General features: G+C 40.0%; 1 protein-coding gene across 4 annotated transcripts in view; it reads right to left on the bottom strand.

Moving 5' to 3' along the window:
• HSF2BP (heat shock transcription factor 2 binding protein) overlaps positions 1 to 17088 on the bottom strand; it is a 200600-nt gene that overhangs the window by 133189 nt on the left and 50323 nt on the right. For all 4 annotated transcript variants that reach the window (XM_071214990.1, XM_012518311.4, XM_058296303.1 and 1 more), the window contains exon 6: positions 16027 to 16159. In XM_071214990.1, the coding sequence (XP_071071091.1) occupies positions 16027 to 16159 (133 nt within the window). The remainder of the gene's footprint in view (positions 1 to 16026; positions 16160 to 17088) is intronic.

Here is a 17088-nt window from a genome sequence, read left to right on the forward strand (position 1 = left end):
GCGGGACACAGCCCAGAAGAGAAAGGGGCACAGGAAAAAAATCCCAATGGAAAGACCGTGAGTAGAAGATGCAGCTGCAGCCACCAACACCCTTCCCACACCCTGGGAGAAGACAATTTCTAGTTCTTCAGCCTCGGGCCAGCAGCTACAGACAGAGGGGGCTACAGGGATCTAACTTCCCAGGAAATGGGACAGAGAAGGATGCAGCCTGAGGCTAATTCAGGTTTTGGCCTACAGGTTTGGTCTGCTGTGTCCCACAAGCCCTTCCAGGCCATGAGGGGCTGCAGCATTGCTTGCCCTGGAAGCTGACATGGGACTAAGGTATCCCACCCTCTCAATCTCCCTCCCTACTGACCCAGACTGGTTGTTGAGGACAAAGAGCAGAGTGGAATTACTTTATCCAGGAAAAGTGAAGGGACTGCAAGCAAAGTTTAGAAAGCAGCCTCTGATCGTTTGATTTGCGATGCTCCAGGCAGGATCCTCTGCCACTCTGTTGCAGTGCGTGCTGCAGGGAACACACTCCAATCAGGCTTTGAACTGAGAGGGCTGCCGAACAGCACCACTGACTGGTGGACCAAGGAAGTGCACATCAGGAAATTAAAAATAAATAAGGGAAACGGATATGGCTAAACCAATTGGGTTCCCATCTACCATATGGGAGGTCCAGGGTTTGATGCCCAGGGCCTCCTAGTGAGGGCACGCTGGCCCACGTGGCAAGCTGGCCCATGTGGAGTGCCAGCCCACTCAGGAGTGCATCCCCACACAAGAGTGCTGCCCTGCATGGGAATGTCACCCTGCGCAGGAAAGCCACCCCACGCAGGTGTGCTGGCCAATGCAGAGAGCTGGTGCAGACAAAGAGGAGAGAAAATAAGAAGACATAGCAGAACAGGGGAGCTGAGGTGGCACAAGAGAGTAATCCCCTCTCCAACTCCGGAAGGTCCCAGGATCGGTTCCCAGAGCTGCCTAATGAGAATACAAGCAAACACAGAAGAACACACAGTGAATGGACACAGAGAGCAGACAACTGGGGGGGGGGGAGGGAGAGAAATAAATTAATGCTAAAAAGGTAAATAAGTGGGAGTGGATGCAGCTCAAGCAATTGAGAGCCTACTTCCCATGTATAAGGTCCTAGGTTCACTCCCTGGCACTTCCTAAAAAATAAGAAGTAAATACGTAAGAGAAGCTTTTTCCAGCCTTTACAGCCTCCCTTCCTAAGGCCCTTGGAAGTGTGTCTGCAACTGTGACAATTTGAGATTATTTTTATAAATCCCAAAAAGAGAAGATTAAATGTGTAAACTAATCTATTCCTCTGGGTGTGATACCCTTTGATTGTATTAAATTCAGTGAGGGGCCTCTGATTAAGTTTACTGGATAAAATCAATGCAGGGTTTCTGATTGGGCTACATCAGTGAGGTGTAATTCAGGTTTAGTCCTGCCCCCTTGGTGGGATGATATAAATGGACACTCAAGAAGACACACAGAAAGAGAGAGAGCTCTGTGATTTTTCATCCTGGGGCCCCAGGGAGAGATGAGCCATTCACCTGATAGTTTGCAGCTGACCTTGGGACAAGAGCCAAGACTGATACAGAAGGCCTAGAAAGAAATGAGCCCTAAGCCAGGAGCGACAGGAAGCCCTGAGAAACCAGCCCTATGCCAGCGACAGTTGAGAGGAAGGAAGCCCCGAGGGGAAGGGTGAGCACTTACAGAGATCAGCGATCATCTTGCTTCAAAACATGGCAACTGACTTTGGTGAGAGAGAGCAACCTTGGATTGGACTCTTTATGGCCTTGTAACTGTAAGCTTTTACACCAAATAAATACCCTTTATAAAAGCCAACAGATTTCTGGTAGTTTGCATGGGAAAGCCTTTGGCAGACTAATACAACAACCCATTATTAGGTCCATGGCTCAGTTTTGAAAACTGGAAGAACAATCCTAAAGACCCAGAACAGGTTGAACCAAAAAACAAAGAACAGCGGTAATACACAGCCTCCAGCCACGAATTCCCTATGCAAGAAAGAGAAAGTGAGCATCAAAGTAAACTCACCATGATAATCAGACGCCTAGACAGCAGCAAAATTTACAAGCCATACTAAAACACTGCGCGAGCGCAAAGAAGAATTTGAAAATATGAAAAGAAAAGTAACAAAGCTCATGGGAATGAAAGATATGACAGGTGAAACCAAAAACATAATAGCAGACTAGAAATGATAAAAGAAATATTAAGTGATACAGAAGACAGAAAAGCTAAAATAGAAGAGAGAAAATAATGGAAAAAATTGAGCAGGGGCTCAGGAAGTTGAATGATAACATGAGGTGCAAGAACCTATGTGTCATGGGAGTTCCAGAAGAAGAAAAGAAAAGGGGCAGAAAGAGTATTTGAAGAAATAATAGCTGAAAAATCCCCAACTCTCACGAAAGAAATGAATTTACATGTTGAAGAAGCACAGCGTACCCCAATCAGAATAAATCTGAACAGACCTACTCCAAAACACATCTACTCAGAATGTCAAACATCAAAGATAAAGATAAAATTCTGAGAGCAGCAAGGGAAAAGCAAACCATCACATAAAAGAGCTGCCCAGTAAGACTTAGTGAGGATTTCTCATCAGAAATCATGGAGGCAAGAAGACAGTGGTATGAAGCAATGAGGATACTAAAGAGAAAAACTGCCAATGAGAATTCTATGTATGACAAAAGTGTCCTTCATATATGCATGAGTTTAAAATATTCACAAATAAACAGAAACTAAAAGAATTCACAAAATAATCTTCCTTTGCAGGAAGTATTAGAGAGAGTCTTAACAGGCCAAAAGAAAAAGACAGTAGAGAGAAGCTTGGAGGAGAGTATAGAAGAGCAACAGAAAAGGTAACCAAAAGAGTAAAAAGACAGAAGAAAATAAGATGTGACATATGAAAACCAAAGAATAAAATGATACAGTAGTATCACTGAATATGAATGGATTAAACTCCCCAATCAAAAGATATAGGCTGACAGAATGGATAAAAAGAAAGTGAGTCATCCACATGCTGCCTACAAGAGACTCACCTTAAACATAGGGATACAAATCAACTGAAAATGAAAGGTAGGAGACAGATATTCCACATAAACAATATCCAAAAAAGAGCAGGGGCAGCTCTACTAATATTGAAGAAAACAGGCTTTTAATGCAAAAGTTATAAAAGATACAGAAGGCCATTAAATATTAATAGAAGGGACAATCCACCAGGAAAAAATAACAGTCATTAGTATCTACGCAGATATCTAACCAGAGTGCCCCAAAATAAATGAGGCAAACTCTGGGAAAACTGAAGGGAAAATCGACCTCTCTAGAATAATAGTTGGAGACTTCACTCCACTCACATCATGAGAGAAAAACTAGACAGAAGATCAATGAGGAAACAGAGAAAATGAACAATATGATAAACAAGCTAGACTTAACAGACAAATACAGAACACTGCGTCCCAAATCAGCAGGTTGTACATTCTTCTCCAGTGTTCATGGATCTTTATCCAGGATAGACTACATGTTAGGTCACAAGACAGGACCCAATAAATATAAAAAGACTGAAATTATACAAAGCACCTTCTCAGGTCATAATGGAATGAAACTAGAAATCAATAAAAAATGCAAAAGGGGAAAATTTGCCAATGTCTGAAGGCTAAACAGCATACTCCTAAACAACCAATGGGTCAAAGAAGAAACTGTAAGAGAAATCAGTAAATATACTAAGATAAATGAAAATGAGAACACAACTTATCAAAACTTATGGGAGGCAATGAAGATGCTGCCGAGAGGGGAATTTATAACCCTAAACACTAACATTAATACAGAAGAAAGAGTTAAAACCAAAGATCTAACTGAACAACAGGAGAAACAAGAAAAAGAACAGCAAACCATTCCCAAGACAAACAAAAGGAAAGAAATAATAAAGATTAGAGCAGAAATAAATGAATTTGAGAACAAAGGAAAACAATAGAGAAAATCAACAAAAGATCTTCTCAAAGAATCTTTGAGATCTTTGAGAAGATCAATAAAATTTACAAATCTTTAGAGTAACAAAGAAAAAACAAGGGAAGATGTACATAAATAAAATTAGAAATAAAAGGGGGGAGTTACAACCAACCCCACAGAAATAAAAAGCATCATAAGAGGATACTATGAGAAACTGTATGCCAACAAACTAGACAACTTAGATGAAATGAACAAATTCCTAAAATCACACAAACAACCTAAACTGACTCTACAGTAAATACAAGAACTTAACAAACCAATCACATTTAAAGACATTGAATCAGTTATCAAAAATCTCCCAACAAAGTCCAGGACCACCAGATGGCTTCACAGGAGAATTCTACCAAGCATTCTGAGAAGAATTAACACCAATCCTGTTTAAACTTATGCAAAAAATTTGAGAAGAGGGAAAATTACCCAACATATTTTATGATGTCAACATCGCCCTAATACCAAAGCCAGATAAAGGTATAACAAGAAAGGAAAATCACAGACCAATCTCTCTAATGAACATAGATATAAAAATTCTCAACAAAATATTTGCAAATAGAATTCAACAGCATATCAAAATAATTATACACCATGACCTTGTGGGATTTATTCCTGGTATGCAAGGGTGGTTCAACATAAGAAAATCAATGAACATAATAGACCACATTAACAAATTGAAGGGAAAAAAACAAGATCATCTTGATTGATGCAAAAAATACAATCAACAAATTGAGCGCCCTTTCTTGATAAAAACACTTCAAAAGATAGGAATAGAAGAAAAATTCCTCAATATGATAAAGGGCATATATGAAAAACCCAGTCAACATTGTACTTAATGGGAAAAGCTTGAAACCTTTCCCCCTAAGTACTGGAACAAGTCAAGGATGCCCACTATTGCCACTGTCATTCAATACTGTGCTAGAAGTTCTAGCTAGAGTAATTAAGAGAAGAAAAAGTAAAACGACATCCAAAGAGGAAAAGAGGAAGTAAATCTCTCACCATTCACGGACAACATGATCCTGAATTTTAAAAATCCTGAGAGGTCTACGAAAAAGATACTTGAGCTAGTAAGTTCAGCAAAGTGGCAGTATACCAGATCAACATGCAAAAACCAGTAATGGTTCTGAACACTAATATTGAACAATCTGAGGAGGATATCAGAAAAAAAATGTCAGGAAAAAAATTTCATTTACAATAGCAACAAAAAAGACTAAAATACCCAGGAATCACTTTAACCAAAAAAGCACAGGGCCTATATTCAGAAAACTGCAAAACAATGCTAAAAGAAATCAAAGACAACCTAAACAAATAGAAATACATTTGGGGTTCATGGATAGAATTGGAAGACAAAATATTGTGAAGACGTCAATCCTACCAAACTGATTTACAGATTCAATGTAATACCAATCAAGATGTCAATCCTACCCAATCTGATTTATAGATTCAACGTAATACAATCAAAATTCCTATACCCTGCTTTACAGAAATAGAAAAGGCAATTACCAAATTTATTTGGAAAGCAAAGTACACCTAAATGGCCAAAAACAGTCCAAAAAAGAAGAGCCTCGATTTGGACATTTCACAGCCTCAGATCTGTAAGGTTGGGAAGTGGATTTGGCCCAACGGATAGAGCATCTGCCTACCACATGGGAGGTCCAAGGTTCAAACCAAGGCCTCCTGACCCGTGTGATGAGCTGACCCACACGCATTGCTGATGTGCACAAGGAGTGCCATGCCACGCAGGGGTGTCCCTTGCGTAGGGGAGCCCCACACTCAAGGAGTGCGCCCCTTAAGGAGGGCGACCCAGCGCGAAAAAAAGTACAGCCTGCCCAGGAATGGCACCTCACACACGGAGAGTTGACGCAGGAAGATGACACAACAAAACGAGACATAGATTCCAGGTGCTGCTGATACAAGTGGACACAGAAGAACACACAGCAAATGCACACAGAAAGCAGACAACTAGGAGGGACGGGGAAAGGGAGAGAAATAAATAAATAATAAAAAATCTAAAAACTAATTTAAAAAATAAAGAATTTTAAGGTTTTACCCTTAATAAATTTTCCATTATAAAAGCCAAGGCGTTCTGGCACTTTGCATCAGCAGCCCTTTGGCAAACTAAGACAGCGGGTCAAAGAAGAAATTGTAAGAGAAACCAGCAAATATCTCTAAACAAATGAAAACAAAAATACAACATATAAAACTTCATGGGATACGGTAAAGGAAATACTGAGAGGGAATTTTATAGTCTTCAATGCTTACACTGAAAAAGAAGATAGAGCTAAAATCAAAATCCTACGTACACATGGAAGAACTAGAAAAGAACAGCAAATCAATCCCAAAGCAAGCAGAAGAAATAACAAATATCAGAGTGGAAATAAATGGAGAATAAAAAAGCAATAGAGAATACCAGTAAGTCTACTCTAATCCATATTTTATTCCTCCATCCTGTGGACCCTAGGATAGTGATGTCCACTCTACCTCTTTATCTAGAGGGGGCTTAGATCCCACATAGTTGATGGATGTGATTCTCCTGCTTGCAGTTTTAGGCACTCTCAGTTCCCTGGTGTGGTGGTTGACCATCTTCACCTCCCTGTTAGTTGACCTGGGTTAAGTCCCAACAAACCGGAGATTAGGAGTTGCAACTCTGCTGAGGCTCAGGACCTAGCTGGCACATACAGAACTATTGTGACTAGTAATGGAAGAAACTGTAGCACTGATGTGGAGAAAGTGGCCATGGTAGTTGCTGAGGGCAGGGAGACGAAGAAGAGATGTGACGTGGGGGCATTTTCAGGACTTGGAGTTGTCCTAAATGATATTGCAGGGACAGATGCAGGACATTATATATCCTGCCATAACCCACTGAATATACTGGGGGAGAGTGTAAACTACAATGCAGTGCAGGAGTGCTCCAAAATGTATTCACCAAATGCAATCAATGTGCCACAATGATGAAAGAGGTTGTTGATGTGGGAGAAGGGGGGTTGGGGGGTGGGGGGTGGGATATGTGGGAACCTCTTGTATTTTTTTTTAAGATTTTCCCCCCCTCTCCCAGTCCCATTGTCTGCTCTCTGTGTCCATTCGCTGTGTGTTCTTCTGTGACTGCTTACATTCTTATCAGTGGGACTGGGAATCTATGTCTCTTTTTATTGCATCATCTTGCTGCATCAGCTCTCCGTGTGTGCAGTGCCACTCCTGGGCAGGCTATGCTTTTTTCGCATGGGGCAGCTCTCCTCATGGGGCACACACCTTGTGTGTTGGGCTCCCCCACATGGGGGACACCCTGTGTGGGTTTGAACCCTGGATCTCCCATATGGTAGACAGATGCTCTATCAGTTGAGTCAAATCTGCTTCCCTCTTTGTATTTTTTAATGTAAAATTTTTTGTGATTTATATATCTTCAAAAGAAATACAATAAAATAATAAATGCTAAAAAATAAAAGCAAGAGAGAGAATCAACAAAACCAAAAGTTGGTTATTGGAAAAGATCAACAAAATTGACAAACCCTTAGCAAGACTAAGAAAAAGGGAGAAGATGCAAGTAAATAAAATCAGTAACAAGGAGTGGGACATCACTATTGATTCCTCAGAAATAAAAGAGATCCTAAGAGGACACTATGAACAAATGTATGCCAACAAACTAGACAATGTTGATGAAATGGACAAATCCTAGAAATACATAAACAGTTTACCCTGACCCTAAAAGAAATAGACGACCTCAACAAATCAATCACAAGCAAAAGAAATTTAAAGTCATCTAAAACCTCCCCAAAAAATAAAAGCACAAGACCAGATGGCTTCACAGGTGAATTCTATCAATCATTTAAGGATCTAATACCGATCTTGCTCAAAATCCTCCAAAAAACTGAAAAGGAGAAAAGGCTAGAAACTCCGTCTCTGAAGCCAACATCACCCTCATACCAAAGCCAAAGAAAGACATTACGAAAAAGGAAAATTACAGGTCAATTTTTCTAATGATTATAGATGCAAAAATCCTCAACAAAATACTGGCTCACCAAATCCAAAACACATAAAAAATTTATACATCATGGTCGAGTAGGCTTTATCCCAGGTATGCAAGGGTGGTTCAACTCAAGAAAATCAAGAAGTGTAATAAACTATATTAATAAATTAAAGAAGAAAATCACATGATCATCTCAATTGATGCAGAAAAGGCATTTGACAAAATATGACATCCTTTCTTGATAAAATCACTCTAAAAGATAGGTATAGAAGGAAACTACATAAACATGATAAAAGTGCATATATGAGAAACCTAGAGCCAACATTGTACTGAAGCCTAAAAACTTTCCTTCTGAGACTGGGAACAGGACAAGGATGCCTATTATCTCCAGTTATTCAATATTGTGCTAAAAGTTCTAGCTGAAGCAATTCAGCAAGAAAAATAAATAAAAGGCACCCAAATAGGAAAGAAAGAAATACAACTTTCACTTTCACTGATGATACGATTCAATAACTAGAAAATCCCAAAAAATTCACAATAAAGCTACTTTAGAACTAAGAGGTGCCTTCAGCAAAATGGCAAGATACAAGATTAATATGCTAAAATCAATAGCATTTCTAGATTCAAAACCACCAAGATGGCAGCAGAGTAAGGAGCTCCTAGAGTCAGCTCCTGCTACAGGGCAATTAGTACCACCCAGAGCTCTCCGGTCCTGCTGAAGAACCTGTTTGGGGGCTTTAGGAGACCTGAAGAGCATCCTGCAACATCCTTGAAGGAGTGGAAGGAGAAGACTGCTCGTCTGCAGGGAAGACTCATAAGTAGAGCACTCCACGCCATGAAGATCTATGCCCATCCTCCACTGAAGGCACAAGCCACTTCGGGAGCTGTTCCATGGCTGGAATTGAAAGCTCCACATCCCAAAAGCGGGGGAGGAAGAGACAGTTGGGCACCAACTTCAGCTACTGATGAGTATATTCAGCAGGCTGCAGTATGATCCTAAGAACAGCTAAAGTTTGAGCCTGTCCAAGTCAGAAAGAGGCCAGTAGCCACCATCTTAATTCTGTGCCTGGCATGAAGGGAAGTGGAGTGGACTGAAAATCACAGTGCTGTGGGAACCAGCTTCTTTTCATCCAGGCCAGACTGCAGCTCTAGCCTAAGCCCCAACCCCACGTCCAACAGGGAGGAAGCTGGGGGAACCTGCACCAGCCTCTCTGGAAATTACCAGCCAAGCTGCAGAGACTAGTGATTATCCTACTTTGGCAGCACAAGCCACTCCAGGAGCTATTCTGTGGCTGGAATTTGTAGCTCCATTTCCCAAAAAACAGGGGAGGAAGAGACAATTGGCCACCGATTTCAGGTACTGATTAGTAAATTCGGCTGGCTAAAGTATAACCCTAAAAACATCTAATGTTTGAACCTGTCCAAGTTGGAAGTAGGCTGAGAGCTGTCATTTTGGCTCTGCCCCAGCAAGAGGGGAAGCCTGGCTGACCAAAAATCAGTGATGGTAGGAACCAGTTTCATTCACCCAGATTGGCCTGCAGACTTAGCCTAGGCTTCAGCCCTGCCTCTGGCAGGGAGGAGGCTGGCAGGCCCTGCACAAGCCTATCCAGGTAACTGCAGGTACATTTGTTTGCACATACTGAATAATCAGAAGTCTACTGGGGCAACTGTGGTCATCTTGGTCCCTCAAAGCATAGATTGCTGCCCACACTTGCACCTCCATCCCTGCCCCAGACAGGGGACAAAGGGACGTGAAACTTCATCAGTCTACCTGGGAAACTAGAGTCTAGGCCTGCAGGACTTGGATTATTCCACACAGCTGTAACTCTGTCCCTAACCCTGGCAAAAGAAAGTTGGAAGAAGTGTCATTGGTCCCTGGGGCAATGAGGGCAGCTTGACTCTCCACAGCTTATAGTACCAACTACATCCTTGGCTCCTACTGCACAACCAGCGAGGGAGAAAGGGCAAGAAGCCCTAAACTAAAGAGAAAAACTGAACCCAGAATAAATACTCTAGTAAGCCAGATGCCAAAGCACCAACAAAAAATTGCAATCCAAACCAAGAAACAGAAAGATATGGCCCAGTTAAAGGAACAAAATAAGCCTCCAGATAACAAAAAGGAGTTAAGACAACTAATCGTAGATGTTCAAACAAATCTCCTTAATAAATTCAATGAGATGGCTAAAGAGATTAAGGATATTAAAAAGACACTGGATGAGCACTAAGAAGAATTTGAAAGCATACATAGAAAAATAGCAGATCTTATGGGAATGAAAGGTGCAATAAATGAAATTTTTAAAAAACACTGGAATCATATAATAGCAGATTTGAGGAGGCAGAAGAAAGGATTGGTGAGCTTGAAGAAATGGCCTCTGAAAGTGAACATACAGAAGAATACATGAAGAATGGAAAAAATTGAATAAGGTCTCAGGGAACTGAATGACAGCAAAAGACATTCAAATAAACATGTTATGGGTGTCCCAGAAGGAGAAGGGAAAAGGGGCAGAAGGAATATTTGAAGAAATAATGGTAGAAAATTTCCCACCCCTATTGAAGGACACAGATATCCATGTCCAAGAAGCACAATGTACTCCCATCCTGAAAAATTTGAGAAGACCAACTCCAAGACCATACTAATCACAATGTCAAATGCCAAAGACAAAGAGAGAATTCTGAGAACAGCAAGAGAAAAGCAATGCATAACATACAAGGGATACCCAATAAGATTAAACGCTGATTTCTCACGAGACACCACGGAGGCAAGAAGACAGTGGTATGATATATTTAAAATACTACAAAAGAAAAACTTTCAGTCAAGAAACTTATATCACAGGAAGGGGATCTGGCCCAATGGATAGGGCATATGCCTGCCACACGAGAGGTCCAAGGTTCAAACCTAGGGCCTCCTGACCCACGTGATGAGCTGGCCCACACGCAGGACTGATGCGTGCAAGGAGTGCCGTGCCACACAGGGGTGTCCCCCACGTAGGGGAGCCCACACACACAAGGAGTGCGCCCCATAAGGAGAGCTGCTCAGTGCAAAAAAAGTGCAGCCTGCCCAGGAATGGTGCCGCACACATGGAGAGCTGACACAGCAAGATGACACAATAAAACGAGACACAAGAGTCCAGGTGCCGCTGACAAGAATACACAAGCGGACACAGAAGAACACACAGCAAATGGAAACAAGAGAGTAGACAACTGGGGGCAGAGGGCGGGGAAGGGGAGATAAATAAATTTTAAAAATAAATAAATATTTTTTAAAAAGGAAACATATCTGGCAAGATTGTCTTTCAAAAATGAGGGTAAGTTTAGAATATCTACAGATAAACAGAAACTGAAAGAATTTCTAAGTGAGAGAACAGATTTTCAAGAAATACTAAAGGGTGTGCTAGAGCCTGAGAAGAAAAGACAGGAGAGAGAGGCCTGAAAGAGAGTCTAGAAATTAAGATTATATCAATAAAAATAACGAAAAGTGTCAAAAGAGTAGTGAAAATAAAATGTGACAGATAAAACTCAAATAGTCAGGAATAAACTTAACCAATGATGTAAAGCATTTGTATTCAAAAAACTGCAACTCAAAGTTAAAAGAAATCAAAAAAGGCCTAAATAATTGAAAGAACATTCCATGCTCATAGATTGGAGGACTAAATATCATTAAGGGAAACGGACTTTGGCCCAGTGGTTAGGGTGTCCGTCTACCACATGGGAGGCCCGCGGTTCAAGCCCCAGGCCTCCTGGACCCGTGTGGAGCTGGCCCATGCGCAGTGCTGATGCGCGCAAGGAGTGCTGTGCCACACAGGGGTGTCCCCCGCGTAGGGGAGCCCCACGCGCAAGGAGTGCACCCGTAAGGAGAGCCGCCCAGCGTGAAGGAGGGAGCAGCCTGCCGAGGAATGGCGCCGCCCACACTTCCCGTGCCGCTGACGACAACAGAAGCAGACAAAGAAAAAAGAAACAAGACGCAGCAAAAAGACACAGAAAACAGACAACCAGGGGAGGGGAGGGGAATTAAATAAATAAAAATAAATCTTTAAAAAAAAAAAAAAAAACTTGCTAAAACTTTAAAAATAAATAAATAAATAAATACCATTAAGATGTCAATTATATTCAAGCTGATACACAGATTCAATGCAATTCTGATAAAAATTCCACCAGCAATTTTTTTAATTGAAAACACAATTATCAAACTCAATAGCTCAGTAAACCAAGAGGTGGATGAGAATTGTGGTTGATAGTACAGACGCAAGAGTGTCCCTTGTTAGCTAGAGCAAATGTACATCACTATTGCAGGGTGATGGGAATGTGGAGAAGCATAGGAAAAATACAACTGGAGGGAACTTGGAACTATGGACTGTGGTTAGCAGTAATAATATAATGTTCTTCCATCTTTTCCAAAGATGTACTATATTGATAATGGGTCAGTATGGAAAATGTGTGCCAAATGTACATTATGGACACGGTAACAATCAGATGACATTATCTTATCTGTAACAAATGTTCCATCACAGTGTGGTGTATTGATAGAGGGGTGTTGTTTGGGAATTCTACACATGAGCATGATTGTTTTATAAGTTCACAACTCCTGTCATAAAAATATATTTAAAAAACAAAAATAGGGCTGGTTTGGGGGAAAATACACCAACTATAAGATAAGGACTATAATTAGTAGTAAGATTTTGACAATATTCTTTCATAATTTTTAACAAACCTCTTACAACAATGCAAGGTATTGGTGGAGGGACCCCTGTATGATGTTATGCATGGCTGCTTTGTAAAGTTCACAACTTTTACTATACACTTGTTTATGTATGTTTATACATAAATGATATAAAGATAATAATAATAGGGTAGGTTGGGGGGAAAATACTTCGGTTAGTAGTAATATTTTGACAATGCTCTTTAATTATTAGTTTAAAATGCTTAACAACAATGCAAGGTATTGGTGGTAGAGTGACGTACAAGGGTCCTGTATGATGTCATATATGTTTGTTTTATAAATTTACAACTATTACTATACACTTAATGTTTATGTATGTTTACGTATGAGTGATGTACTTCAATAAATTTTTTTAAATGTAAAAAAAGAAGAAATCAATAGCGTTTCTAAACACTACTAATGAGCAAAATGAAGCAGAAGTTAGAAAAAATTTTCATTTACAATGGCAACTAAATAAGTTAAATATTTAGGAATGAACTTAACCAAGGACTTAAAGGACCTGTATTCAGAAAACTACAACACATTACTAAAAGAAACCAAAGAAGACCTAAAAAAATGGAAGAACATTCCATGTTCATAGATTGGAAGACTAAACATCATTAAGATGTAAATTCTATCTAAATTGATTAACAGACTTGATGCAACTCCTGATTCTAAAGCATATTACTTAGCTACAGTGTTTTTTTAAAAAAATCACATGGTACTGGCATAAAGACAGACTGACCAATGGAATCACATTGAGGGTTCAGAAACAGACCCTCACATCTGGTCAAATGATTCTTGACAAGGCTGTCAAGCCCACCCAGGTGGGTCAGAACGGTCTATTCAACAAATGGTGCTGGGAAAACTGGATATACACAGCCAAGAGAAAGAGGACCCTTATCCCATACCTTATCCAGAAACTAACTCAAAATAGACCAAGAACCTACATACGAAGCTAGAACCATGAAATTTTTAGAAGAAAATGTAGGGAAACATCTTCAAGACCTTGTGGTAGCTGGTGGCTTCTTAAACCTTACACCCAAAGCACAAGCAATGAAAGAAAATAAATAAATGGCACATCCTCAAAATTAAACACATCTGTGCTTCAAATTACTTTGTCAAGAAGATGAAAAGGCAGCCTATTCAACAGAAAATATTTGGAAACCACATATCTAATAAGGGTTTAATTTCCATGTTATATAAAGAGATGACACAACTCAATAATAAAAAGACAAGTAACCCAAATTAAAAATGGGCAAAAGACTTGAACAGACATTTTTCCAAAGGTGAAACACAAATGACCAAAAAGCATATGAAAAGATGCTCAATATCACTAGCTATTAGGGAAATGCAGATCAAAACTACAGTAAGATATCATTTCATGCCCTACAGAATGGCCATTATTAAAAAACAAAACAAAACATTAAACTTCAAGTGCCAGAGAGGATGCAGAGAAACAGGAGCACCCTTTCACTGCTGGTGGGACTGTAAAATGGTGCAGGGTGTGTGGATGATGATCTGGTAGTTCCTCAGGAAACTAAAGAACTGCCATATGATCCAGAAATACAACTACTAGGAAGATATTCAGAAGAACTGAAAGCAGGATGCCAACAGATATTTGCACACCAATGTTCAATGGCATTATTCACAATTGCTAAAATATGGAACCAGTACAAGATCCATCAACTAATGAATGGATAAACAAAATGTGGTGTATATATACAATGGAATACTATTCAGCTGTAAGAAGAAATGAAGTCGGGATGCAGATGACAACACAGATGAACCTTGAGGACATTATGTTGAGTGAAATAAGCCTGACACAAAAGGATGAATATTGTATGGTCTCACTAATATGAACTAAATATGACATTAAACTCATGAAGTAAAACTATGGTGTATAGGTCAGGAGACAGAATGTGGGTTGAGAATGGGAGGTGATGCTGAGTATATAGAATGTTTAACAGGTTGAATGTAAATGTGTGGGAATGGCTACAGTTGATAGTAATACATTATAATGAGTATAACTAACACTGCTGATTTATAAATGTGATTATGGCCGAAAGGGGTAGTATGAGGAGGTTAATGTTAATTGAAAGATAGCCAGACGATAACCTAGGCGCTAGATTCTAGGGACTGTTAACATAGTGATTTTGGTGGTAGATGAGGATTGTAGTCAATAATACAAATATAAGAATGTTCCTCTATTACCAGGTATTAAGAATATAGTGATATGGGAGAAAATTCAACTCATGTAATTTATAGACTAGAGTTAACAGTAACATTTAATATTTTTGTAGCAAAGCCAAAGACGGTACTATTTAATATTAAAAGTAAAAAGTTTTAATTTTTTCACTTGATTTAGTTTCATGAAATGTGAAAATGATCAAGCATTTTTTTTGTCCATTAACAAAGAGACCTTGGTCATGTCATTTAACCAATCTGTGCTTATTTATTCATCTTTCAGACACTGGAGAAAAAATGAGTTTGTTTTTAGGATTAAAAAAGATAAATGTTCTAAAGTAATACTTTCATAATGTAAACCACCTTCTGTCATTTTATTTTTTGAAGTTGAACTAAAGTTTAATAAAAAAAAATTCCCCTCTCTAATAGCAGAAAATTAACCTAAGAGTAGCAAAGGAGACAGCAGAGATGAAAGCTCAAGGTAAAAATCATAATTATACTGTCAGTCCTGCAGTACATTTCCACACTTCACTAAGAACAGGGAGACTTGATTCTCTCTCTCTCTCTCTCTCTCTCACACAGACACACACACACACACACACGGGTGTACCGTACCACTGTGAACACACTGATCTCGTCAGGTGCCACCCCCACTCTACTGCACAACAATTTAGTTCCTTGCGTTTATCTCTGAAAACAGATGGAATCTGATCATAACTCTCAGGGAAAGGTTTACTTTATAATCCTTTGGGAGAAACTGGCAATAGAGCCAATTTAGGCTTTGAAAATTCTTTAATTATCCTATTAAAACAACAGCAAGAGCCACAGCTTAGCGTAAGGCTTTAATTGTAGCAAGGCATTAGTAAAATGATGATTCCAAATAACAGACAGCGAGCCTTATAGCTCTGTTTTGACGTCTGCCTGGGTGCTTAACTGAACAGACCATACAAGCTCTGCTGCATTTCCTTTAGAGCAGCTGCTACTCATCAGAATCACCTGGAGGAGGGCGTGCCTACGTCTGCACAGCTGGTGCCCATCCCAGATTCTCCAGGTGAGGCCAGCACAGGGATGAGAACGATCCGGAGGGAAGTTTATGCACAGACACCTCTGAGTGCAAACCACTGCTCTCGAGCACACACAGAACCATTCAGTGTATTTGGGAGAGCTGACTTACTCGTCACGATGCCAGCCAAAGCAAAAACGAACTGATTTTCATCAGAATCCAGCTCCTTTACATCCCCATCTAGCGACTTCACAAAACTCTCCATGGTTTGACCAGTGATGGTGAAAAACTTCAACGCTTTATCCTGAAAGTTTGGAAATAAAAGTGTCATACCCTTTCACAGGCTCCAGGATAAAAACATTTTTAAAGTGCAGAATACAGAAAAATTACTCTGGTTTTCTTTACAGAAGCATTACTTTAAAAGTATTTATTAAAGCTTGGAGCAAGTAGGAGCAAGTAAAATTTAACCTGAAGATTGATGGGAAAGAGTAAAATAATAAATACAGGGAATCGGATTTGGCTCAACAGATAGAGCATCTGCCTACCATATGGGTTCAAACCCAGGGCCTCCTGACCCGTGTGGTGAGCTGGCCCATGCGCAGTGCTGATGCATGCAAGGAGTGCCCTGCCACGCCGGGCAGTTCCCCACGAAGGGGAGCCCCACACGCAAGGAGTGTGCCCCACAAGGAAAGCCAACCCGTGCAAAAAAAGTGCAGCCCGCCCAGGAGTGGGGCCGTACACATGGAGAGCTGATGCAGCAAGATGACGCAACAAAGAGACACAGATTTCCAGTGCCACTGACAAGAATACAGGCAGACACAGAAGAACACACAGCGAATGGACACAGAGCAAACAACTGGGGGGAAGGGGGTGGGCAGGGAAGAGGAGAGAAATAAATAAAAAATAATAAATAATAATAAATACATATGGGAAATAGGGAAATTTACACAATGATAGCAGTATTGGAATGAATTCACCCAAAAAATTAATAAAAATACACTAGAAAAATATGTTGTCCATTCATTCTATGCATTAAACCAGAGATTTTCAAACCTTTAGCAGAACTTTTTTCCATCCAAATAAAATCTTACCTGAAGCCTCAACATGCAAAAAAAAGAAAACAAAAAACAGGAAACAGGTTTCTCTGGTAATTTAAATCTTCATTACATGGAACAATATATATTTCCAAGTTTTCAGAGCCTTTGAAGCACTTCCTTGGGGGTGCCAGTGTTC

The sequence above is a fragment of the Dasypus novemcinctus genome, chromosome 4 (assembly GCF_030445035.2).
Source record: "Dasypus novemcinctus isolate mDasNov1 chromosome 4, mDasNov1.1.hap2, whole genome shotgun sequence".
Classification (NCBI taxonomy): domain Eukaryota; kingdom Metazoa; phylum Chordata; class Mammalia; order Cingulata; family Dasypodidae; genus Dasypus; species Dasypus novemcinctus.